The sequence below is a fragment of the Physella acuta genome, unplaced genomic scaffold, assembly GCF_028476545.2.
Source record: "Physella acuta isolate Inbredline_101_S28 unplaced genomic scaffold, ASM2847654v3 ptg000987l, whole genome shotgun sequence".
NCBI lineage: Eukaryota > Metazoa > Mollusca > Gastropoda > Physidae > Physella > Physella acuta.
Window position 1 is genome coordinate 161,997 of NW_026732504.1, and position 24,946 is coordinate 186,942.

General features: G+C 36.4%; 2 protein-coding genes across 2 annotated transcripts; both read left to right on the forward strand.

Annotated features, from left to right (window-relative positions):
- The first annotated feature begins 9,614 nt into the window (after positions 1–9,614).
- On the forward strand, positions 9,615–23,615 carry LOC131954260 (uncharacterized). Its single transcript, XM_059317838.1, has 16 exons — positions 9,615–9,720; positions 10,942–11,255; positions 12,109–12,384; positions 13,121–13,253; positions 14,278–14,477; positions 14,834–15,015; positions 15,404–15,575; positions 15,893–15,978; positions 18,833–19,049; positions 19,388–19,536; positions 19,770–20,166; positions 20,994–21,146; positions 21,699–21,845; positions 22,242–22,323; positions 22,952–23,036; positions 23,270–23,615. The coding sequence occupies exons 2-16, from the start codon at positions 11,132–11,134 to the stop codon at positions 23,390–23,392; spliced, it is 2,526 nt and encodes an 841-aa protein (XP_059173821.1). The 5' UTR covers positions 9,615–9,720; positions 10,942–11,131; the 3' UTR covers positions 23,393–23,615.
- Positions 23,420–24,162, forward strand: LOC131954258 (circumsporozoite protein-like). The gene is made up of 2 exons (XM_059317836.1): positions 23,420–23,424; positions 23,520–24,162. The coding sequence occupies exons 1-2, from the start codon at positions 23,420–23,422 to the stop codon at positions 24,160–24,162; spliced, it is 648 nt and encodes a 215-aa protein (XP_059173819.1).
- Positions 24,163–24,946: the final 784 nt, after the last annotated feature.

Below are 24,946 nucleotides of genomic sequence, written 5' to 3' on the forward strand. Positions count from 1 at the left end.
TCACTGAACAGGCAGACGTTGAAAGGCTGGGGTAAAAGCTGGAACAAGCCACAACATTTAATGACTGATGCTCAGTGTACGACTGCAGACGCCGAGAGATCAGAATTGTGGGATGTTGTTAAATGTTATGAGGGATGTGTAACCAATCGACATGACCTTCGCGGTGACTGAATAATTAGGTCGACCAGTTTCCGGTCGGGTAAAGTGGAATTTCCATTTGTAGAAAACGGCAGTCTTCTTTCTAAACGATACACTTGAGGAATGTCTTTATAAGAGGTATAGGCCTACAGATCTTGCTTGCGATTAGGTTAGGGGTCGAGTATAGAATTTTAACGTGTTTGTTAGTTTGAAGGTTAAAGCGACTGTTTTGAGGATAGCCTTAGTCATACGCGAACTTAAGCCTAATATAAACGACGTGCTTACCTATTGCGATTCGTGAGTTGGTAGGTGGGCTAACGACAGGCGGTGGGCTAATAATATCAGTTGGGCTAACGGCATGAGGTGGGCTAATAATATTAGTTGGGCTAACGACAGGCGGTGGGCTAATAATATTAGTTGGGCTAACGACATGAAGTGGGCTAATAATATTAGTTGGGCTAACGGCATGAGGTGGGCTAATAATATTAGTTGGGCTAACGACAGGCGGTGGGCTAATAACATTAGTTGGGCTAATAATATTAGTTGGGCTAACAACAGGAGGTAGGCTAATAACATTAGTTGGGCTAACGATTATAGTTGGGCTAACGACATGAGGTGGGCTAATAACATTAGTTGGGCTAACGATATTATTTGGGCTAACGACATTAGGTGGGCTAATAACATTAGTTGGGCTAACGATATTAGTTGGGCTAACGACATGAGGTGGGCTAATAACATTAGTTGGGCTAACGACAGGAGCTGGGCAAATGTCAGGTGCTGGGCTATTAGACACCGAACTAATGTAGTCAGGCGGGCTAAAAACACAGACTTGTTTGTCAATATAGTCATGTAGGACAGGCAAGCCAAACAATTTACCAGAAGTGGTGTTTTAGCAGATGTATCCCAACCATATAACGAGACCAGTGGGCCGTGACTTCACCCTGTCATGTGAATAATTAAAAGCAGGGTCAAGGTTTTATTACTATTTAAACGTGACTACAGTCAAAAAGTGACACCACTAGAATAAACTCAATAGATGTGTAAATACGAATTTTATTTTAGAAATTATTCGATTTTTTAAGAAAAAAACATAGTTCGAGCACCTTTTTATTAAGAAAAGACAATTTTCTAAAAACACGACAAAATCTGGTTTTTCAGGATACAAGTTGAGGCAATCAAAACTTGACAGGTTTTCAATAGGGCTGAGTCAAAGTTTGATTTACATTTATTGACAAGCAAGAAAGTTGGAAGTGGTGGGGTCGGCCCGAAATTCACTATTTGAGTCGATTTAGGCCACTTTAGGGTTAGTTTAAGGGTCAGGACACTTTAGGGTTAATTCAAGGGTCAGGTTAGTTTAAGGTTAATTCAAGGATTAGGCGACTTTAGGGTTAATTCAATGGTCAGACCACTTTAAAGTTAACTCAAGGGTTAAGCCACAAGGTTTAACACGAGGGTCAGGCTACTTTAAAGTGACCGCATGGGTTGACCCCTAAGATGACCCCTAAGATGTGCAAATAAAGAGCGGTGTGGACAAATGATGCACTGTGAGTATTGCATTACACCCATTGCTTTGTGCGTGGGTGTGTTTGCATGAGTGTGTGGAATAATCTTATAAACACCAGCTTTTCGTACATCGTAACAAAGCAGCATGGGTTAGGCCACTGTAGGGTTAACACATGTGTCCTAAAACTAAAGCTGAGTATAGAGCCAATGTATGAGTAATGTTAAAATATTTTAGCGAGGGGTGTAGGGGGGGTAGTGAATTTTGTGATTTCAGAAGGTTCAGTTTTATCGACTAGGTTACAATAAGATGTGTAAATAAATAGCGGCGTGGACAAATGATGCACAGTGAGAATTGCATTATATTCATTGTTTTGTGCGTGTTTGTGTGTGTGTGTGTTTGCACGAGTGTGTGGAATAATCTTATATATACCCGCTTTTCAAAGCATCGCAACAAAACAGCCCCAATGCAAGACGTACGTGACGAGTGAAACGGAACCAGGCACAAGTCGTGGAACAAAAGACGGCGTTGTATGTAGTAATGATGTCGCAGTAACACAACACGCTTAGTTACCGAACTGGGTGACACTCAACACCCTCCCCCCCTCCAGAAGATATGCCTGGAAGAAACTCTGCAGTTATTAATGTTTATCCTGGTTTCATGTTGGAAGCTAAATTTGAGACCAAGGTGAATAGGCTGGGGTGACGCTACAACCGGTTCACTTCCGGATCAGAAAGGTCAATGTTGACATCTTTATTTGTGTTCTTGTTTTAGGTTGAATTCCCGGATGTTCAGATAGTGGAGATATTTATCCAGACTTTCGATCTGGTTAAAAGAAGGAGGGCGAGGGGGTAGGAGAGATGGAATTTTCTTACAGCAGATTCTTTCTTCTTCTTCTTAATCCATTTCGTGCCCAAGACACAAGGGGCAGATGAAGTAGAGTTTATCTGTTTCATTGACCTAGGCATATGACAGGATAGTGTGGTCAGATGGCTTTGTTTGCCAAACGTAAGTTAGGTACCCATCAGAGCTGTGTGGACTCTGGGACGTTCCACTGATTTGAACCCGGATTCGAACTTGAGACTCTCGGGTTAGCAGTCTTGCGCTCTACCGCTAGACCCCGTAGATTCTTTCTACGTAATCTAAAACTCGAACACGTTAAAAGTTTACTGTAGGCATATTAGGGAGGTAAAGAAAAAACGACCCCATTTACTTATTCCACAGTCTAAAATAACGTTATGTAACATATCATCCATCGACCATCTATCATGTTATGTAACATTTCTAGGAGCCACCATTTTATAAACAACAGCACTGTTACAAATCTACGTCATAAAAATTTATTTAATCTTCATGATATAATAGGCCATAAGGTATTAAATCAACCATTCTAAAGGACAGGAGAAAAATGTGGGTATTATTTTATTATTACCACTCTATAACGTCACATAAAAGAATAAAACATTATAGAAACATCATAAAATTCCCCCTTTACCACCCCCTTCATACACCCGTGCGAACTATATAAACTGTGCACGATCCTTTACAAAAATATGGGTCATCCATAAATGACGTCACCCTTTTTACCTCCCCCCCCCTCCCCTCCGCCACACATCGTCACGAAAAGCCAGACCCCCCCCCCTAAAATGACGTCACACCTTAGCCTACAACACCCTTCAAAATTGCAGTTGAATTTTTTTTAAACATCGATATTTTTCCAAAATCTTGTCTGAACTCTGTCAGAATAGAGTATTTTAATCAATTCCTATTACAATTTATTAAAACAGTTTTCTAAAACGCGAAATAACGCCCCCCCCCCCCCTCCCCCCTACGAGTATGACGTCATTTATGGACGACCCCATAGCTTCAAAAATCTTTAACTCTGATCGCTCTCATGTTATACAATCAATTATTGCAGGGGTCGCAAAACTTTTCAGCCCGAGGGCCGCTTTAACTATCAAATATGGGTTCGCGGGCCTGAGTAGAGTTTCTTCCATGCATCCTTTGGGGTGGCGGTGTCCACCGTGCCCCCCCCCCCCCCCAAGAAATAGAATTTATATAGAAATATAAACACATTTTAAATGCAACCCCCCCTCCTTACACTCAAGGTCCAAGTTTGTTCTCCTTGGGCAAACACAAAAACCCACCCGCCATTTTATGAACTTGTCTCTTAGGAGGTCATTTGCTTGCAATTCAATGACCTCCATCTGCAGTTCATCTGGGCAACCGGTTACATTTGCTTCAAATGGGGTTTGAAGCAGTCTCACTTCTTCTGCATTTGAATCCTAGTCAGAAAACCGTTACTGAAACTGTAGCTGGAGGTCTTTGATGATCTTGCATGCAAATGATGTGGGGAACTCAGCTATTGCTTCAGCCATGAAGACTCTGCACTGCTGAAAGTGCGAAAGTGCGTCAAGTTGTTGCCCAGTACTTGTTCCAAAAACATGGAACAGCTGTCCAGCGACTCTATTTGAGTGTCACAATGTTTTCATCAATGTTTGCAACACGGAGGGCAAAGGTATTTATAACCAAAGCTAGATTTTCAAATTGTTTTGAATTTTCTGAGCAAAGTACCTCAGCCACTTCTAACAAACATTTTTTTTTCCGTGAACAAAAAGATATCCACGGGCCGGATGAAAGGACCTCGCGGGCTGCATCCGGCCCGCGGGCCGTAGTTTGGAGACCCCTGAATTATTGTATATCATAAATGTGATTAAACTAAACTTACGCAATCAATTAATTAAGATCGTTAATATAGTTAAAATAAACTGGACAAATGGGGTCTCATATTTTTAAAAATCTATATATCATAATTCTCTTCTGGGAGTCGCTAGAAAACAAGCTGTAAGCGCGTCTTGCAGTCCCCTCTCTTCTTCACTAGGCATAAATCAACCTCCCCCATCCCCACATGGTCTGGTGAGCTGTGGTTCACGCTAAATGTTTACAATCGTACAGCCGGGTTTAGTGACGCCTATTAGGGGCAGATAATTTAGTTTGAAACTATTTTAAACTTAGGGGAGGTAATTAAGAGGAGGCTGCTTTCACGGGGGGGGGCGGTAGGGTAGGGGTTGGGGGGTTATCGTCCTTAACGACCAACTGATAGTATTTTAAAGCAAATATTTTCAGTGGCACTGTCGAATTCACAAATTATGATTTACTGAAAAGTAGAAAATAAAACAACTAAATAGAGGCATATGATACGCCGCGGGTCGGCTCGTACCAACTGTTACGGGTCAGTAACTCAAGTCTTGTTTGCCTAGAGTTTTATTGTGAGTACAGTCACAACATTTGTATGTGTACTTTTAGACTCCTCACTCTGTTAAATGCTTGTTGTAAAACTCGGTTAATCTTAAGTAGAAGTGGTTTAAACAAATTATTGAAACAGATTAACTTGGCACAAAAATGAAGGGATTGAATCACTTCAATCATTCGGAAACTCTTGTTTAGCCAAGCTCAAGTATTTGTGTAGATGATACACTCGGATATACTCGACTCACACGAGGGCGATCATTAACCTTAATTTAAACCTAACACCAACCGTCACTTGATAGCCAAACGCCTAACTAATCACCATCGTGTTATATGTATGGATTGATCAGTTATAACAGTTATATGGAGAGATCTGTGTTTGTGTGTATGTGGGGGGGGGTCGATTTTTGTGAGAGCGGATTTGTCTAGGTGTATGTTTGTGTGTGTGTGTGGGGAGGGGGGGAGGCGATTGTTGTGAGAGCGGAATTGTCTAGGTATATGTTTGTGTTAAGACAGATTGTGAGTGGAAGGATATGTCTGTGAGTGTGTGTATGTATGTGTGTATATATGTGTGTATGTGTGTATGTATGTGAGTATGTGTGTATGTATGTGTGTATGTATGTATGTATGTGGCGTGTGTTCGGTGTGAGGTAGGAGACGCCTGTGACATTAAGAGTGTCTTATGTTGTGTGTGGGTCTGAGAGTGGATGAGTGATTAATGTGTTGTGTTGTAGAGTAGAGTGGGTGTCGTGATGTATGTGGTGTGTGGGTAGAGTGTCTGCACGGGTTCTTCATGTGTGGGTCTGTGTTAGTAGGGGGAGGTCTATTGTGTATTCTAAATGAATTGATCAACACTAAATCATGGTCTGATCAACACTACATCATGGTCTGATCAACACTATATCAATGATTGATTAACACTAAATTAATAACTGATCAACAGTACATTGCTATCTTATCAAGACAAAATTCTATCGGCTAACGCTCATGCACTGAGACAGGGGAGGGCACCACTCCAATGACTTCCAGAGTAACTCTCAGCTCCACGTCAGTCTTCAGCGACTATGTATTCATCCACAATGACTCATCAAGACGCGGGAGTCACCACAGTGCCCCTGTGATTCTGAGAAATCCACCCGTTGACTCGCCCACACACCAGTTGTCAGTTGTCAGTAGTTGGCTTTTAAAGCTGAAACTGATGTCAAAGTACGAACCCGGGCAAGCCTGATTGAAAGAAAATTTTCTTGATAAACCAGCTCCAATATTTGCTGAACTCAAATCAGTGGCGGAACTAGAAAAAAAGGGCCACCCCGCAAAAATTTTTTTTAGGCCCCCCCCATATATATATATATATATATATATATATATATATATATATATATATATATATATATATATATATATATATATATATATATATATATATATAACATAATATATAATATATAACAATAACATAATACGAACATAGGATACTCGTTGCTGTCCTGTTCGAAATTTGAAAAAAAATCAATTAAATAAATTTTCAACATCATGTCATGTGTGTAAGTGCATTAGCGTGTTTTGTGAAAAACCAGTGTTATTTATTTTTAATAGAAGCCCTCGTAGAAACTAGTCGGTCAAAATTATATAAAACATGAAAGCTTTGTATAAGTAATGGTGTCTCGTGTTATGTTTATTTTTATGTTTTTTTTTTGTAGTTATATTATTACTGTTTTAAATATTATTGATTTAATACATTTCAATATATTTCTTTTTTATACAATATCATTCTTTAGTAATTACTTATAAAAAATTAATAATTAAGAGAAGTAATTGCTTTTTAATTTGTTTAGTACAAATCTATTAAAAGGAGCTTATGATCACCCCTATTTGACTATTTTTTTTAAAAAAAGGGAAATAAGTCATGGTTTTAACATTTGCTTATCTTTGATTAGTTTAATTGTAGGAAGAAGACTCGGCTTTCAAAGTTGTTTAAAAACAAAGGGAAGAAGAAGATACAAGAGCGTGGGGTGGTGTCTCTAGAATAAAGATAATCCAACCGCAGCTACGGTAATTTTTTTACAAAACAACCATCAAGTCAAAAATGAAAGAAAATTTACTTTTTTTAAACTATTTTAAACTATAAAAAATTTTATTATGGTCGGCTCTGGGCCCCTAAATGGCGTGGGCCCCCCGCTTTGCGGGGTCTGGCGGCACTGTAGTTCCGCCCCTGACTCAAATCACGGGTAGGGTTCCTTGAATAACAAGAGCGAGAACAGAAAGAAAAAAAATTTGTCAATGGTTGGAGAGCGTGAGAGAAAGAATTCGTTTCGTTTAATGTCAACAAGAGAAAATATGATCTGTGTTGACCCATGACTTCTTGTTATAATTGAGTCTCTCAAGGGTTCTATGATGATGTAAAGTAGATCAATTGAATGTTCTAGGTTAACTTAGGAAACATGAATGAAAGACGAGGCTAAATTAAATAAATCGGGAGTGATCTCCCCTAAACTTTCTCGAATATTCTTATATCACACTACGGGGGATGGCTACTCGGGATATAGACATGATTTTTAATAAATTTTTAATTACTTAAACTTTTTAAAATAGAATAGAATCTCGTAGTAAAAATAATTGCGCACCAAGTAAACGCCAAACAATATGTGTATAATAGTGCGGAATATTATTAGTACATAAGTTTTTTGAGAAATCGGAAATAGCGTAAATTAAATTACTACTTCTGGTCAACGGAAATAACTCAAAATTTGTCACAAGGTAGAGAATTAGATCTTTTACCTACAGGTGAAATTCCATTTATCTATCCTAAATAGTACTCAAGTTATAGGCTTTTGAAAAATTGAAAGTAGAATAAGTCCCACTTCCGGTTTCCGGAAATCGCTGAAAAGTTGATACAGAACTACAAATTTGATATAATACTTATATATGAAATTTCATCAACCCCGCTGTAACGGTACTCAAGTTATCGTGTTTACACACACACATACACACAGACGTACGGACAAGATTTCTAAACTATGTTTTTCCGACTCAGGGAGGTGTAAAACGTCGAGATTTACAACAATCTAGATTTTTTTTTTTTGCACGATTACAAGACTTTCTCTATACTTCGTTTATACGAGAAAGTAAAAAATGATACATGGGGACGTACGGTTCTATGTCACGTGATGTTCTTTTGATAGTAGTGAAGCTACGCAGGTTTTTTTCAGGTATTTTTCTCCTGGGTGTAGTTGAACCATATCTTTAAAAGCCGATATTTTTTTTCTATTTTATCCATGGGAAGGGGTGGGGGTAAACATCCCCTTGTATACATCCCCTTCCCTCCACACCGAAGAGATGTCTGAAAGACGCTATACATCAACGTCACGTGAATTCAGCTACATAATTAGTTGAACCTATGTCAGCGGTAGAATTAGTTAGCCTAGGTCAGCGACATACATTGTTATTTACATCCTGTTTCGTGTTTACTACTTAGCGTGCCCCAAGAACCCTCCCCCCCCCCCCCCCCCCCCTCCCCCCTCTCCATATACCATCACGAGACAACAATGGTTCAATTTAAATGTTTTTAAGTTTTCAATTAAGAAAAAGCTAAAATAGACAACTGTTATTTATTTTAGCTTGGTCGTAGGCCAACATTAATCACGTATGGGGGGGGGGGTAATTTATATCCAAATTATATATATTCCCTCTCCCCCACCCCCACACCGGAGAGATCTATGTAGGAAACTGGTCGTGTACTTAGATTTATCCGGAGTTCCTCCCAACACATCGCACCAGTGGCGTAGCGAGGTCGGGTGTCACCCGGTGCGACCCTTCGCGGGGACAAACTTTCAAATTTTCGATTTGCACCCCCCCCCCTCTCAAACTTTTGATTTGCATCCCCCTCAAGTTTTTCTCTAAATATTTTGCTATTTTTTGCCTTGATGTCACCCCCTTAAATGGTGTCACCCGGTGCGGTCCGCACCCCGCCCCCCCCCCTCGCTACGCCTCTGCATCGCACACATCCCCAAGATGTGTGCGATGGGCCTAGATAAGCCAACTGGACCTATGAGTTGGTTCACAAAGTTTACTCATAGTTTTTTCATAATTCGGGGCGGAATAGTGCATTGCATGCAGGGGCGGGTTTTTGACTTTTTGATACAACTAGCAATATGGTTGGGGGGGGGGGAATATACTGCGTAATGCGTGACGTTTCCAGAAATTATCCTTTGTTAATCACCCGGTCAACTCCTTCACGATCTCTTCCCCTTTATCAAGGCTTAGTGCAGTGTTTCTTCCAGACTTTTTTCTCTGGGGGGGGGGACACTTGAAATTTTCGGGGGGGGGGGGGGCGGTAGACTTTCTTCGGGGGGGGGGGGGCGGATACTGTTAAAAGTATATATTTTCTATATCAATTTTATAAATTTCATTTCGTCCGGGGTGGGGGGGGGGGGGCGGTAGAATTTTTTCGGGGGGGGGGGGGGTATTTATGCGCGTACAACATAATTATATTCATGGAGTTTCGATTTCGATACATAAAACCTAACCACTAAGGAAACCATCGTTTAAGGAAGTCCCCTCATATTTTACAACTCGCTGTTCAAGAACTTGATCTACAATAAAGTGCATAGCCAGGTGCTTTAAACATATTTTTAAAACCCACGGACAATAGTTCTATTTTTAGATGCGGTTTTTACCGCTTGAGAGGCAAGTGTTGGGGAAATCCTGAAACTTTAACCTAGTTTTCAAACGTGTGTTTGTAAGACGAAGGCGGATGTGGTCTAGCTAGTGATGAAAATACTACACACTTCAGTTTAAAATGACAGTCTTGCAGGCATGGTTTCAAAGAAAAAGTAAGTAGGCCTAAATTTTGTGTATATTGTAGCTGTAAAGAGCGGTAGATTCTCTAGTTCGATTCCGGGTTTTTTTTAAAGAGAGTAGACGTCCCTGAGTCCACCCAGTTCTGATGGGGATCTAACTCACGTTAGGAAAATAAAGGTGGCTGTGCATAGTGCTGACCATACTACCCATTCCTATGCAGATGTTTCTGTCATCTGAAGCAGATGAACTCTACTTCATCTGCCCCACGTTTCCTGGACACGAACGGGAAAGATGATGATGTTCATTATTGCTCACTCTAACCCTGTAGGCCTGAGTGTAGGCAGGTTACAGGCCTATATCAGAGGCGTAGCGACCCTTCCCGGCGCCCGGGGACATACTTTCAATTTGGCGCCCCCCTCGGGAGCAAATTTTCGATTTGCACTCCCCCTCGAAATTTTCGATTTGCACTCCCCCTCGAACTTTTCATTTGCACCCCCCCCTCAAACTTTCAATTTGGCGCCCCCCCTAAGGTCGGCGCCCGGGGACATATGTCCCCCCCCCCCCGCCCCCGCCCCCCCCCCCCCTCGCTACGCCTCTGGCCTATATTATACTATATGGGGCTTAAACAATTGATTCAAATTAGATTATACATTCACGCATTTTGGTACATTTTGCCTAACTATCACAGAAAGATAAAATGCAAAGAGAAATGGTTATTAGAGGCATTGAACTGCCATTCAATGACTCACACTAATTATCAATCTAGACTAATTAATTTTATAATTATTGTGTTGTTGTTGTTAATAAACATATGAAGATGAAACAAAGCACTTTGATGCTGAAGGATGTCAGCAATAAAAAAAAAGTAAAGTTCTCTTTTGAATCTAGGGGCAGGTACCTATCATAGCTGGGTGGACTGAGAAAAAAGTATAGTTCTCTTTTGAATCATGGGGGTAGGTGAAGTAGGGGATCGTGTGTTGACTGTATGCCCAGCGACCTTTACTTTCCTTAACCCGCGCCAGGTACCTATCAAAGCTGGGTGGACTGAGATGTGTTACAGACTTGAAATCCGCGATCTGAACTCGAGACTATCGGGTTACCAGTCACATGATCTAACATTCGACTTGTTGAAATAAGATTTAAAAATTAGAGGGAGTGCTTTAAAGGTTGAAGGGGTGGGGGGTATCCTGTGGTGGTGGGGCTAATAAAACAGTTCAAACAAAATGTACGTCTCAACAGACAACTTTTCTCAGGAACAGGGTGACTGGCCTAGAGTAAACATCCTCAAACAAAATGTACGACTCAACAGACAACTTTTCTCAGGAACAAGGTGACTGGCCTAGAGTAAACATCCTCAAGTGCGCCAACGGAAATCTGAAATGATGATGCCAATGATACATGTGTTGAAGGTGAGAACTGCCAGACTAATTGCTGGGGGATGCCATGCTTCATGAGATGAAAATGCTGAAGTTTCTTGCATTAACTCTAAAGCTTGCTTCAAAGACCATATGTGGATTTAGCATCATCCTATGTGTAACCTGGTGTTGTGTAGCAAGCCAAAATGCTGGTGAGTTGAGTCGATTGTCTGAAATTATGGTTGTAATCAAAGTTTCAAAACAGTTAAACGGAGACAGGGAAACATGGTTAATTCTTTAAATCAGCAAAATGATCATTGAGATATTTATACAGTGATCAGAGGCGTAGCGAGGGGGGGGGGGTGCGGACCGCACCGGGTGACACCATTTAGGGGGGAGCACCAAGGCAAAAAAATAGCAATATATAGAGAGAAAAATTTGAGGGGGGTGCAAATCGAAAGTTTGAGGGGGGGGGGGGGGGTGCAAATCGAAAGTTTGAGGTTTGAGGGGGGTTAAAATCGAAAGTTTATCCCTGGGAAGGGTCGCTGCGCCTCTGGGGGGGGGGGGGGGTGACACCATTAAGTGCCGCACCGGGTAACACCCGACCTCGCTACGCTACTGACAGTGATAATCAACAGTGTTAACTCCTATACTACTAACCAAGCTTTTTTACTTTCTGTATGATATTTTTTTTAGTTTAGATGGGGTAGGAGCAGTGGCTAATTAAAGGGTATGTTGCCTAGGCAGCAGCCAATGAAGGGTCTACAAACCTTAAGGAGGCAAATATTTTTTAATAGCAATAACAAGACATAGATGATCCTTGAGATATAGCCTAATAGTCATATAGGTTCTGAATAATTTTCAACCAAGAGGGACTGTGTCTCATAATGGTGGGGGAGGGGGTGTGATACTGTAGTTGTTTTTATATTAACTTTTTGTTTGGTTAAAACTCAAGGATTATTGTTCTTTCTTTTTTTCTGCATTGGGATCTCTACTCTTTAGATATTAGTGATTTTTACATGAACTCTGTTTGCTCTTCTAAAAATCATTGTTCTGTTTTCATAGTGATAGTAGATTTCACCACCAACAGCTCCACCCTGATCTTCCCATCTGGGGCTCCCTTCAAGTTGGTCTGTCTGCTGGATGACGTCACATGTAGCATGTCCTCCCCTGATGACGTGCTACAACTGTCACCCAAACATGACGTCACTGGGTGCAATGGGACCCAAGGTGGCTGCTCAGCTACCTGTCAAGTGGAGGATGCAACAAAGCTAAATACAGATGACTATATCTGTTGGAGAAACGGAATCCAACTTACTGAAAACAAAGTTTTTGTGATTGGTAATTAATTATCTTAAATTCTTTTTAAGTAATGGAATGGTACAGTTGGACTTTAGAGCACATGACTGGTAACCCAAAATTCTGGAGTTCAGATCTCTAGTTTGTGTTTGAAGGAGGTCCCTAGTCCATCTAGCTCTAGTGGATACCTGACTCAGTTGTAAAGTGAAGGTGGCTAAACATAGTGGGGAGGACACTATCTCTTCATATGCCAAGTTCACACATGAACTCTACTTCATCTACCCCAGGATGCCAGGCCAAAAAGATAAACTTTACTTTTCAATGTATAATAAAATTTTAAGAATTGTTTTGTAAAACCTTTTTTGAAATAGTCTTTTGATTTTTACTATTCTCTAAAAAATGAAAAAAAATATCCAATCTGTGTCTCAGTAATTATGGGGGGGGGGGGGGGGGAAGGGGTGGGCTTGGTTAAGTCGATAAAGCTCATGGCTTGTTAGCTGGGGACAGCCACTCTTCTAGGAGAGACAACTCCAAAATCAAACAACTGCTGCCTTGTTCTTGGTTGGACAAAGGCTATGGAAGCAAATCCAAAAAGAAAAGCAGGCTGAAATCGGAGTCAATGACCTCAATGACGCATAACCAGTTGACACGAATACTTAATTGTGTTGGAGGGGATCCCTTCCAACAATAAAATTAAGAACAAAGAAGAATAAGAAAAAAGAAGTCTCAGTAGTTGTAGCACCCATTTAAAAAAAAAAATTATTAACCTTTTGTCTAGATAAACCAGCAGAACCCAGAGTTCAAAACATTTACACAACAGAGTATAAGGACATTTTCATTGTTTTTGAGACTGGACCTTCTGATTTTATCTCCCCTGATGAAGTTAAAGTTACATTAAAAGAAGGCAGAAAGTAAGTTTATCGTCAGTTTTTTCTACATTTTTATTGACTTACAGTAAAAAAAAAAAAAGAAAGTTCTAAAATATTCCTTTCAATAGCAGTTTAAAACACATGGAAGAAATAAAATTTTGTTATAAATTTCTTCACATCCAACTAAAATTTTCTTATAAAATTTAAATAATCTCTGCACATCAAATAGAGTAACAGGAACTACAGATGAATAGATTCTAATTTAAATTATTATTAATATTATAGCTGTATGTTTATCTAAGCAACTTTCATGGATTCATATTTAAGATTTAAATAGCACTCATACCTTGACATTGCTTGGGTACAAAGCTTTGGCACTAGGATGTTGACTTTGAATCATCAGTCTACACTTGTTCAAACAAGTCATGTTTACATGACTGCGATGTGTCCTTGCTTCATTTAATAAAAAAAAAAAGTTCTATTTTAACTAGAATTTTTTCCTAGAGGTTGCTGAGATAAGGGTTAGAGAAATGAGCAAATCACACAAACCTCCATTCTGTTGTAGATATATAAAAGATGTTTTTTTTTTTTGTTTCACTATAACATTAGGGTATCACAATATGTTTATATATGTAAATTTTAAGTGTATGTATACATACATACATACATACATACATATATATATATATATATATATATATATATATATATATATATATATATATATATATATATATATATATATATATTTATATTTATATTTAAATATATATATAGGGAATTTTTTATATCATAAACCTACAGCCAATGGGGTGCTTCAGCCTGCTTGACCATCTTCTTCCACTAAGACTTACCTGTTTTTTTTTCTTCCATGTCTAGAAACAAGCGGCTGTGTTTTGGCCTTTTCCCCTTAAGGTTTTAGTTATACATCACTTTAAACCCCCTGCCTAGGGTTTTAGTTATGCATCACTTTAAACCTCCTGCCTAGGGTTTTAGTTATACATGACTTTAAACCCCCTCCTTAGGGTTTTAGTTATACATCACTTTAAACTCCCTCTTGTTACAGAGATGCTGTTGAAATCTGCTCAGCCAACTGTTCAAGTAATGGAGTAGACACCAATCGTGTGTGCACTTGCCTGTACAGCCAGAGAGAAACACGAATCAGCAACAACAGTGTGATACTTTCTATTTTAGTAGCAAGGCCTTCACTGGACAACCCCATACAAAGTGCTGAATGGAAAAGAACTGTTAACCTACTTAGTTATAGTGAGTTGTTATACTTTTTCTGTATTTTTAGAAATTTTACTAACATCATTAAGATGAGTAAGTTTTAATTTCTCATGAAAATTGAGTCCAAAATTTCCAATAAATTTTTATTTTTGTTAATGTATTGACTCATTTTAAAGGTAACACTAGACATCAATTTGTTTTACATTTTCCTATAACTCTGAATATAAAAACTAAATTTTTAGTTGGAAAATATAAAGTTTGAAAAAGAAAAAATAGCTGAAACATTATTTCATCATTTGGCCAAGCCATCTGTTCAGGCTAGAATCTCCCCATATAACTTTACTCTGTACAGAAGGAGGGTGTACATAAAATGTCATCTGTTTTATCCACAGTCGTCCCTGGGCCACCTGTTCTAGAACTGGACCTGTGGGACGTGTCAGACAACAAAGCTGTGGCGGTGTTTCGACCGTCTGAAGTGATGAGGCGCATGGTTGTTTTCATGGAATCAATACAACGGCCTCTTCAGTTCCACGTGCTCCTAAATAAAACCCAGGGGAATCCAGAACTTACAGAGGTAAATACCTTTTGTCAAATAATTTCTTCAGGAATATGGTGGTCAAGTGGTAGAGCTGACTACTGCTAATTAACAGGTCAAGGTTGTTTCAAAGATCTGCGGCTCATGCTTAATATAACTTGGTGTGTACCTAACGTGTTTAGTCAGCTCTAATTTGAGGTGGCTACAGAACATATGAACTCTGCTTCATTCGTCATCATTGACCATTAGGTTTTTACTTGTTGTCTTAAAGAAATTATTTCTATAATTTCTTGAACTCTATCAACAAAAAAGGTTAGAATAGTATTGTGTTCTGCCACATGATCAAACCATCTTATACTAGATCTGTCTTGTACAAAAATTTGGTTTATTTTATTAATTAATAAGATGTTGTTTTTTATATTTGTAGCTGAGGTTTGTCAAAAAAGTGTATTACAATCGTGAATTGTATGAAAAATTGTATGTGGCTTTGGAGTTTGACAACTTGACTGCATTTACAAACTACAACTTGTGCGTGTCTAGTATTGGTGGTGGAGGTGAAGGGCCAATGATATCTAGCAGCTTCCAGACAAGGAAAGCGGGTGAGATCATTGTTTACATGCTAATGGAACAAAATGATAAACAACCCCTACCCATTTCTGTTTGACTATTTAAGGATACAAATTTGAAATGGGTTGTTTCTTTCAGAACTAACCCACTTATTCTTTTATTAAAACTTCAAATATTTTTAATATTAAAGAAATCTTTAACCATTTTTTAGATTCTTAACAGTGTGTAGAATGCTACTGATTTTAATAGTTATGGATTTTATTAAATAATAGCTTATCTCATTAAATAATTGATGATTATGAATTGAGTTTTTAATTTTTTTTTATTTTGATACCTAATATTTTTTTAGTACCAAAACAACCTCCAGAAATGGAAGATTTTATGTTTTCCAGAGCAGCCAATAGCCAAGGCTCTTCTCTCTTGTTGTACTGGAAGGTTAGTTAAAGTTTCAACACACTAATAGGTTTATTGAAAGTTCAAAGTTTCAACACACTAATAGGTTTATTGAAAGTTCAAAGTTTCAACACACTAATAGGTTTATTGAAAGTTCAAAGTGTCAACACACTAATAGGTTTATTGAAAGTTCAAAGTGTCAACACACTAATAGGTTTATTGAAAGTTCAAAGTGTCAACACTCTAATAGGTTTATTTAAAGTTCAAAGTTACAACACACTAATAGGTTTATTGAAAGTTCAAAGTTTTAACACACTAAAAGGTTTTTTGAAAGTTCAAAGTGTCAACACACTAATAGGTTTATTGAAAGTTCAAAGTGTCAACACACTAATAGGTTTATTGAAAGTTCAAAGTGTCAACACTCTAATAGGTTTATTGAAAGTTCAAAGTGTCAACACACTAATAGGTTTATTGAAAGTTCAAAGTTTTAACGCACTAACAGGTTTATTTAAAGTTCAAAGTGTCAACACACTAATAGGTTTATTGAAAGTTCAAAGTTTCAACACACTTATAATAGGTTTATTGAAAGTTCAAAGTTTCAACACACTTATAATAGGTTTATTGAAAGTTCAAAGTTTCAACACACTAATAGGTTTATTGAAAGTTCAAAGTTTCAACACACTTATAATAGGCTTATTGAAAGTTCAAAGTTTCAACACACTTATAATAGGTTTATTGAAAGTTCAAAGTTTCAACACACTTATAATAGGTTTATTGAAAGTTCAAAGTGTCAACACACTAATAGGTTTATTGAAAGTTCAAAGTGTCAACACACTAATAGGTTTATTGAAAGTTCAAAGTTTCAACACACTTATAATAGGTTTATTGAAAGTTCAAAGTTTCAACACACTAATAGGTTTATTGAAAGTTCAAAGTTTTAACACACTAATAGGTTTATTGAAAGTTCAAAGTTTCAACACACTAATAGGTTTATTGAAAGTTCAAAGTGTCAACACACTAATAGGTTTATTGAAAGTTCAAAGTTTCAACACACTAATAGGTTTATTGAAAGTTCAAAGTTACAACACACTAATAGGTTTATTGAAAGTTCAAAGTTACAACACACTAATAGGTTTATTTAAAGTTCAAAGTTACAACACACTAAATATAATAGGTTTATTGAAAGTTCAAAGTTTCAACACACTAATAGGTTTATTGAAAGTTCAAAGTTTCAACACACTAATAGGTTTATTGAAAGTTCAAAGTGTCAACACACTAATAGGTTTATTGAAAGTTCAAAGTTTCAACACACTAATAGGTTTATTGAAAGTTCAAAGTTTCAACACACTTATAATAGGTTTATTGAAAGTTCAAAGTTTCAACACACTAATAGGTTTATTGAAAGTTCAAAGTTTCAACACACTAATAGGTTTATTGAAAGTTCAAAGTTTTAACACACTTATAATAGGTTTATTTAAAGTTCAAAGTTTCAACACACTAATAGGTTTATTGAAAGTTCAAAGTTTCAACACACTAATAGGTTTATTGAAAGTTCAAAGTTTCAACACACTTATAATAGGTTTATTGAAAGTTCAAAGTTTCAACACACTAATAGGTTTATTGAAAGTTCAAAGTTTCAACACACTAATAGGTTTATTGAAAGTTCAAAGTTTTAACACACTTATAATAGGTTTATTGAAAGTTCAAAGTTTCAACACACTAATAGGTTTATTGAAAGTTCAAAGTGTCAACACACTAATAGGTTTATTGAAAGTTCAAAGTTTCAACACACTTATAATAGGTTTATTGAAAGTTCAAAGTTTCAACACACTAATAGGTTTATTGAAAGTTCAAAGTGTCAACACACTAATAGGTTTATTGAAAGTTCAAAGTTTCAACACTCTAATAGGTTTATTGAAAGTTCAAAGTTTCAACACACTAATAGGTTTATTGAAAGTTCAAAGTTTCAACACTCTAATAGGTTTATTGAAAGTTCAAAGTGTCAACACACTAATAGGTTTATTGAAAGTTCAAAGTTTTAACGCACTAACAGGTTTATTTAAAGCTCCTTTGGCATGCAATTAGAGAGCTGTACCTAGAATCATTTTGTTTTGTTTATAAATCTGTGTTGGATTCTTAAGGGTGTTTCAAACCTATATCTCTAAATGTATGCAGGTCCAATAGATATTCAAATTAACATCATTATAAAATCACTCTGGTTTTTTGTTACCCCTTTTGGATGTTTGAAGATACAGATGTCTGATAATAGACTCTTCCAAAAATAATTGTGTTTGGTTGTTAGTATTATTGTAATCTCTACTAGTTTTATGGTTAGAAATTATGGTTTAGTCATATGGTAGGACTAAGGTTGGGGTTAGGGATAGGGTTAGCATTGACATTAGCAAGCCATGTGTATATTTTAGTTTACCAGTAAGCTAATACTTCTTTTTAATAAAATTCTATTATCAGACACTGGTATAAAAAATCCCCCCAACTTTTTTGATACTCTTTGAATACTGTTATATATAGGTTATAATTACATTCATTTTTTTCTTCCATAAATTTTATTTTGTCAGTAGAGTGGGGGGGGGGGGGGGTTGTTCATAGACCAATGTTGCTTAACAATAACATTTATTATTGTTGTTATTAACATAAAAAATAACATTTTGTGAATGTCTTGTTATTAACATAAAAAATAACATTTTGTGAATGTCTTGTTATTAACATAAACAATAACATTTTGTGAATGTCTTGTTATTAACATAAACAATAACATTTTATGAATGTCTTGTTATTAACATAAACAATAACATTTTATGAATGTCTTGTTATTAACATAAACAATAACATTTTATGAATGTCTTGTTATTAACATATTTTACCTTCACCTTTTCAGCCCCTGCCCCATGAGTGTGCTGGAGGAATTAATCTGACCTATGAACTCCAGATTTCTTCAACGAAGGGCTATAACTCTACTGTCCAAAATATAGAGACAAGTTACTTATTTATTAGCTCAGGACTTCCCCAAGATGCTCTTGTGGTGAAACTATGGGCAGTTAATGAAATTGGAAAATCAGAAAATTTTTCTCAGATTCACATTCCTGCTGCTCAAGGTATGAGCTTCTATGTTATTTAGTTGAGAAACTGTTTTTTTTTTTAATTAGTTATTTTATTTTGGGAGACTATTCTTTTCCTGAACTTAAACTAACTCTGTGTTGTAGTACCAGAGTTTCTTTCAGGCATCTCTTCAAAAGAAAAAAAAATTTAATTTATATAGAAAATATATAGTGTACTGTAAATACTATCCGTGCCCGCCCCCCCCCCCCTCCCACACACACACCCTCCAACAAAAAAAAGTAAAAGTGTCTGACAGAAACACCAAACATTACCAACATTAGAACAATAGAGCTAGCAGACTTATAAAAGAGATTTTTAAAACAACTTTATCCAGGTGCCAGTTTGCTTGAGTCTGTGGTTGAGTATGTGAACGAGTCCATGATGTTTGTCTATCTGAATGGAACAAGTGTGAGCAAGTTTGAGCAAGTGGCCGTCCATTGGTGTCAAGTTTCAACCAACACACTCCAGAAGGAAATTTGCCTGGTGAGTTCATCTGATTTTACTTCATCTTTTATATTATTTTCTAGCCTGTGTGAATGATTGGAATGTAAAACATTTTATTGCATTGTTCTAGTGTAAAGATGTTTCTGATGCATTTCTTTCATTCACGCTGTGTGTTGTTGTTTGAGGTCATCCATTATGTCTCCTCAAAAATATTAAAATCTTGTCTAAAATTTTCTTACAGTAACATATTCTTCATTTTTAAATTATCTTAGGATTACCCTACAACTAGAATAATGACCAGGCCAGACTCTGAAAATGGACAGCCAATGAAATTTGAAATCAATTTAACCCAACATGCAACAGGAAGTCTGATATATCAGACACAAGTTCAAGTCCATGATTTATTTGATAACACAAGCATCATTCAGACGAGTAAAGTCAATGCCACTGTAACCATGAATGAATATCCACCCCAAGTTGACATTCCCCAGTTGTTTGATTACCGACCAGAAACCAGGAAACGACGTGCAGTATCGCAGACTTCTAATTCCAAGAGGTCAGTCCTACCACGGCCAGTTGGTGGCACCCAGAAAGTTTTTATCTCAGTTAAAGTGAATGGATCTTGGATGGGGATGGCTGCTGCTAACTACTTGTTTGACAGTAGCTTAGGTATGTTGAGACATAATTAGTTCAAATTATTATTCACTTTTATTGGTCGAAGTATAATGTTGAGACATAACTAGTTCAAATTATTATTCAATTTTATTGGTCTAAGTATAATGTTACGACATAATTAGTTGAAATATTAACTTTTATTGATCTAAGTATTTTTAGACATAATTACTTGAAATCATTAACTTCTATATATAGGCTTAAGTATGTTGAAACATAGTTGAAATCATTTTCAAATTTTATGGGAAAGGTTTTTTCTAAATCTTGTAGCTTTTTTAAATGTATTATATTATAATATGTACAATTGTAAATAGTGAGGCATTAAGCAAGTAAAACACACACACAAAAATGGCTCAGTATAAATTAAATATTTGCTATTGTACTATTAAATCTATACATGTTTTAATCGATAAACACACATCCAAATACTTGTATCTATGAAGACAACAAAGTTGTTGCAAATAGATTGAGCATACAACTTCAAATTTTAAAAAATGTACTTATAAAATCTATGTGTGGAGTTTTTATTTTTAATTACTTTTTAGCAAATACAAAAATTATTTGCTTTTCATATATTTTAGCTAAGGTCATTATTAAAAAATGACCAAATATTCAGTTAAAATTAATTTTACTTTAACAGGATTAAGGATGATGCACCATGTGATGATAATATTGAACATCAAGATTTAACTCACAAAATGCTGAACTCACTTCCCATGTATTTTAACATAGCTACTCTACTCAGCTGTTATATTTTTTCTCTTGTTTATTTGTTAGTTACTGCCAACTTTGTGGAATAAAACATGTCTTCTGTCTACTGTTAGAGGAGGCAACAGCCCTACTGAGCAGGCGTGATGCAGATGGCAAACAGATCCTGCGGATGAAACAGCTGTGTAATACGGATAAAGCCAAGCAGTTTTTGATCCGTTCATTTGTCCTGTTCTCATCTGGTAGTGAAAATTGTTCTACTAGTGAATGTAAGTATTACATCTGCAGCAGTGTAAAGTTGTAGGTTGTATAGTGAAAACTGTTCTACATGTGAATGTGTTACATCTGCAGGCAGTGTAAAGTTGTAGGTTGTTAACTATCACTAGAGTAGGCAGATCATCACTCACAACAATCAATAAGGATAATTTAACCCCCTCCTCTCTCAATAATACATCATCACCCCACTCTTAATAAGAGATATAAGACTAACTTTATGGAGTCAGTTTTATTTAGGGAGATGAGAAAAAATTCAAGTTTTCAATAAAAAAATGTCATGACTCCTTCAACTTTAGTGTGGGAGGGTGTGGGGTTAAACAAACTAGATAAATTATAATGTATATATAGAAAAAATAGGCCTACCTTAACCATTTTATACCTTAACCTTTTTATGTCCACTCCCCCCCCCCCGTGACAGCAAAATGCCTGAAAGAAACCTACTTTTTAACATATTTATTTAGAATGTAAAAGAAAGTCTGATTATATAATATGATACTTATTAATGATATAGGCTTATCAATAATGAGAATAATTTTTTCTTATAGTGACTTGGCTGGGAAATTTAACCAATTTAATTTTTTCACCTAACGAGATGCCACTTCCAATTGGTTTAAAATTTGTCTGTGTCCAGTTGACACGGTCTGATGGTTTCAACTTGTTCACCAACTATCAGGTCGAATCTGAGGTTACAGGTAAGAAAATATACTTACAGTCAGTTAACACCTAAACATTATTATTGAGAGTAACAATAGCATAATTTTAACCAAGGTAGAGATACATTGTTAAATGCGCTTGCTATGATATGAACTTGAGGCTATAGTTTCACTTCTCATTGGATTGCCCCACATCTAACCTGGGAGGTGTAATGTTGGCGGAGGGAGCAGTAGCTTGGCTGGCACCCAAAACATTTCTAACCTCTTCAAGCTGTTGAGGTCTGCTTGCCTTAAAATCACTGCTATAGCCAATTATGAGAGAAAGTAATAATTAAATTACACAAATATATTTTCAAAATGAACATAACTATGTTGTAAAGTTGTAATATGTTTTGCTCCAGATTTCAAGCAATTTTTTCTTTCTCCCCCCAACAGACGATCTTCTCACAACATCTTCCATCATTCTTATATGTGTCCTGACTGCCTTTGGGATAGTTGTAGTCAGTTTGTTCATTTAGTAAGTATTATGGGTACTACATTTTTAAAAAGAACAAATAGATTATAGCCATTCAGTTGTTGGCAAGTATATACTTAGTAAACTTAGTTGTCATTTTTTTTTTTTTTATAAAACAGAAATTTTGTAAAAACTTTGAAAAATTTGTTTTTGTTTTTATTTGGTTTAGTCATAATGAATAATATAATAACTGCCAAAATATAATTAAACTATAGGCCTACTTATAACAGATACAATGATATAATAAAATTTATTTTGAACCAAGAGTGAGCTGTTTAAATGTTCAGAATTAAATTTTTATAATCAAGTAATAAATGTGCTGTCAAATTATATAACTGTTATATAACTATATAACTCAACATATCAAACAGTTGAAAAAATTTGCGATGACGGTACAAATACCCCCACACCATTGCACAACAAGACGCAGACTGCCCTAACCTACTTCCCCCAGCAACAAGATCCTAATCTATAACTTCACATCCTTATGAACCTTGTCACATAGTCACAACCTCGTCACATAGTCACAACCTCGTCACATAGTCACAACTTTGTATTAATATAAAATCCTTCCACAACAGATGTCAGATAATGGTTGAACTTTTAAATTCTTGTCTTTTTTGTCTTTCAGTGTTTTGAGAATATGCCAGATCCGGAGAAAGAGGGCTTTCAAGCTCAATGAAGGAAGTCCTGGTCAAATACCAGAAATCTTCACTGTAAGTAGGAATGTTCCACTGCTACATAAACAAATGCTTTGACCTTAAATAGACTAAACATATAGATAGACATCTGTATTTCAACCAAAACAAAGTCATTTCATACACACACTATTTTGCATTTCTTGTATGTGTAATCATTTCATATCATATACATGTATAATGTAATATATATATATATATATGTATATATATATATATATATATATATATATAAAATAAAATTTGTACAGACCAATTCAAGTGCAAACGGATGTTACACAAATGATGCAATGGATTCCACAATAGATAGTGAAGGACCATCTAGAGACAGTGGCCAAGGGACCTCAATCCAAACAGGAAACAGAATGTGGTGAGAAACTACAATCCAAACAGAAAACAGAATGTGGTGAGAAACTACAATCCAAACAGAAAACAGAATGTGTTGAGAAACTACAATCCAAACAGGAAACAGAATGTGGTGAGAAACTACAATCCAAACAGGAAACAGAATGTGGTGAGAAACTACAATCCAAACAGGAAACAGAATGTGGTGAGAAACTACAATCCAAACAGGAAACAGAATGTGGTGAGAAACTACAATCCAAATAGGAAACAGAATGTGGTGAGAAACTACAATCCAAACAGGAAACAGAATGTGGTGAGAAACTACAATCCAAACAGGAAACAGAATGTGGTGAGAAACTACAATCCAAACAGGAAACAGAATGTGGTGAGAAACTACAATCCAAACAGGAAACAGAATGTGGTGAGAAACTACAATCCAAACAAGAAACAGAATGTGGTGAGAAACTACAATCCAAACAGGAAACAGAATGTGGTGAGAAACTACAATCCAAATAGGAAACAGAATGTGGTGAGAAACTACAATCCAAACAGGAAACAGAATGTGGTGAGAAACTACAATCCAAACAGGAAACAGAATGTGGTGAGAAACTACAATCCAAACAGGAAGCAGAATGTGGTGAGAAACTACAATCCAAACAGGAAACAGAATGTGGTGAGAAACTACAATCCAAACAGGAAACAGAATGTGGTGAGAAACCACAAGCCGCTACACACCAGAGCTGCCCTCTTATTTAACCAGAGATGGGACTGGTTCATCATGGCTTCAGATCCTTGTTAGACTGTTTGGAATTTTTTTTTCTTTTTTTTTAATCTGGGCACCCTGAGATTAAGATTTTATTTGGTATGATACATTATTGTCCTGCCAATGGTTTTATATGAATCATAAGTTTATACTTTTTATAAGTTTGACAACATTCACAACAAATGATCTTCTTGCAGTTTGCATGAGATCTAGGTACCATTTTTCCTATAGCATCTAACTTTGTTATTGAACTTTGTTATTAGAGTTGTCTGCCTTTGTTGCTGAAGTTTTCTACAACTGAACACCAACTATTTACCTTTGATATTTTTACTAAGGAACTATGACCTTGATCAATGTTGATGAGATTTGTATGAGATTTATGTATCATTGTTGTTTAGATTTATGTACCATTGTTGTTGAGTTTTGGATGAGATTTATATGCATTTTCACTGAGCTATGTGTAACAATTTTGTACCATGGTTGCTGATATTTCTACAAAAGATATTTGCCTTGATTCTTGAGTTATCTGACAATAATATTTAGTTTATGTTACATAAAAAGTGATTAAAAGATTTAATTTTAGGATTGAAAATTAGCTATACTGGAATCAAGTACTCAAGTTTTATATGATGCTAACTGTTGAATAAGTAAACAGTTCATTACTTTAAAAAAAAGGTTGAATGGCCCACTAACTTAACAGTTGAATAAGTAAACAGTTCATTACTTTGAATGGCCCACTCTCTTAACACCACTTGACGACTGCACACATCTCATTGGGTCATAGATCTAGTCTTAATTGTAAGTAAAAACTCAAGCTATA

What these genes read in the sequence shown, in the direction of transcription:
- LOC131954260 (XM_059317838.1), top strand. Translation starts at nt 11,132, where the DNA reads ATGCTTCATGAGATGAAAATGCTGAAGTTTCTTGCATTAACTCTAAAG. An exon ending in TCACATTCCTGCTGCTCAAG is followed by an intron (nt 19,050 to 19,387) that starts GTATGAGCTTCT and finishes AACTTTATCCAG; the next exon opens with GTGCCAGTTTGCTTGAGTCT. An exon ending in GTAGTCAGTTTGTTCATTTA is followed by an intron (nt 22,324 to 22,951) that starts GTAAGTATTATG and finishes TTTGTCTTTCAG; the next exon opens with TGTTTTGAGAATATGCCAGA.